Consider the following 1,891-nt stretch of genomic DNA (forward strand, 5'->3'; position numbering starts at 1 on the left):
AATTATATCTTATTTTAAAATGGCGTCACTGAGTAAGAAATCATTTAAAACCTCCAATTTTCGTTGTCAATGTGAAATACATGTATTTCTCTTAAGTTATAATGTCCGACACCAATAAAATGTTGTCATTGATGATAAAATGCATTTCAAATTGGTGAATTGCTAGTACGCTATTCATTTTTATGGTTTCACACATTTTCATGCAGCGCCGATCCATTCTAGTATGCTTAGTACTAGTCTTGCTGACAATACGACTGCTATCAGTAACACTAACTCCCTGTGACAAACCAGAGGAAATTTGCAATGAAAAAATCTCCATGTTAATTTGTGCGAACAAAACTCAACACAGACTTGAAGACAACAAGCTAGAAACAGAAGACAAAATTCATGTTGTTCGTGAAGCAAAGAAAATTGCCATTAATTATGGAATGGTAATGGTGACGTTTATAAACAAAGCATTTGTTCCTTTTCTCACCAACTGGATGTGTCATACTGACAAAATGATGAATTACTCTCAGGTGCTGGTTCTAGTCACGGACAAATCAGTTTACAGAGACATTTCCGCCCAATATCCATCGCTAACTGTTGTGTACATTAGTGTGTTCGAAGAGATGAACGGCAGACAGAAGTACTGCACTGCAGGCTTCATGCGCATCGGTATATACAGAACCAGGGTCGTCAACTGGCTTATACAGGAAAATATACCCGTCTTTCTCTTTGAGCTGGATGCACTGTGGATCAGCTATCCCGTACCCTTTGTGACAAGCAAGAAAGAATACGATTTGACAATTATACCAACGTATGAGAAATCTTTCGAAGCAGCGATCGGGTTTTATTACATGAGGAATACGACTCGGATGAAGCGGTTCTGGGCGGAGCTCGTGCACCGCCTGGACGCATTGGATACCACGTTTTCATGTTTACACAACGAAGACCTCGTACGATCCAACCACAACGATCAGATTCAGCTGATGGAACTCATTCTAGAACATTACAGAAACATTGTTATCTACTTCCTACCACTGAATAGATTTCTAGATGGGAAGTGGTACAAAAACCCAAACACAGAACAACTGAAAAACGCCTTTATTCTTAACTTCAATTTCATTATTGGGATTCAAGAAAAGATAAAAAGAGCAAAACGTTTTGGACATTGGTTTGTTGCCGACGATCACGTGACATGTGTGAGACCAAGCGTCGAAATGACTTTAAGAAATCAAATAAAGAATAAAAATAAGAATTCGGGGTCAATAAAGTGACTGGACATAGCTATGTCGTCACATCTTATGAATAGAAAATAAATTCGTGTAATAACTTTTGATGATTACAATGAATGCATTGATTGTGAAAAACAGTAAAGTCTTTAGAGACTTACAGTGAATAATGTGTACGAAATTGCGGAAATCATGATGAATTCGCAACAGTCTAAATTCTAATTATGCCTTAAAAAATTGAATGTTTTTTAAATAAATGACGAAATCGTGTTTTAAAGTTTATGATAAAGCACGTAACAGTTTTAAATTTATACAAAATTAGTTACTTTCCATACAAGATCGTACTGGACAAACTTAAAGACAACTTTATCATGTAGAATTATGGACCTTATGGGGTTTTTTGCAAAGAGAGGAACGGTACATCAGCAGAAAAATTGGATTTTATCCAGTTCACCAGAACTTCAGAAGTAGCGGAAGAATTGGAAACATTGAATTATAAGACATAAATCGAAAATAACCTGATAATTAATTTTCTTGCTGTTTTGGGGCATGCTTATTCTGTTCAGATTCAATCTTATTTCACCTGTTAATTCCGTGACATCGTCACGTTATTGAGATTCTCAAAGACACCCTGTCTCATAAAAGGACATCCAGTTATGATCCACAATACATGTACA

General features: G+C 36.3%; 1 protein-coding gene across 1 annotated transcript; it reads left to right on the forward strand.

Moving 5' to 3' along the window:
* The first annotated feature begins 200 nt into the window (after window positions 1-200).
* On the forward strand, window positions 201-1,687 carry LOC128175551 (uncharacterized). The gene has a single exon (XM_052841303.1). The coding sequence runs from the start codon at window positions 201-203 to the stop codon at window positions 1,257-1,259; it is 1,059 nt and encodes a 352-aa protein (XP_052697263.1). The 3' UTR covers window positions 1,260-1,687.
* Window positions 1,688-1,891: the final 204 nt, after the last annotated feature.

This window comes from Crassostrea angulata, chromosome 1, assembly GCF_025612915.1.
Source record: "Crassostrea angulata isolate pt1a10 chromosome 1, ASM2561291v2, whole genome shotgun sequence".
NCBI lineage: Eukaryota > Metazoa > Mollusca > Bivalvia > Ostreida > Ostreidae > Magallana > Magallana angulata.

Coding starts and splice junctions, on each gene's coding strand:
- LOC128175551 (XM_052841303.1), top strand. CDS start 201: ATGCAGCGCCGATCCATTCTAGTATGCTTAGTACTAGTCTTGCTGACA.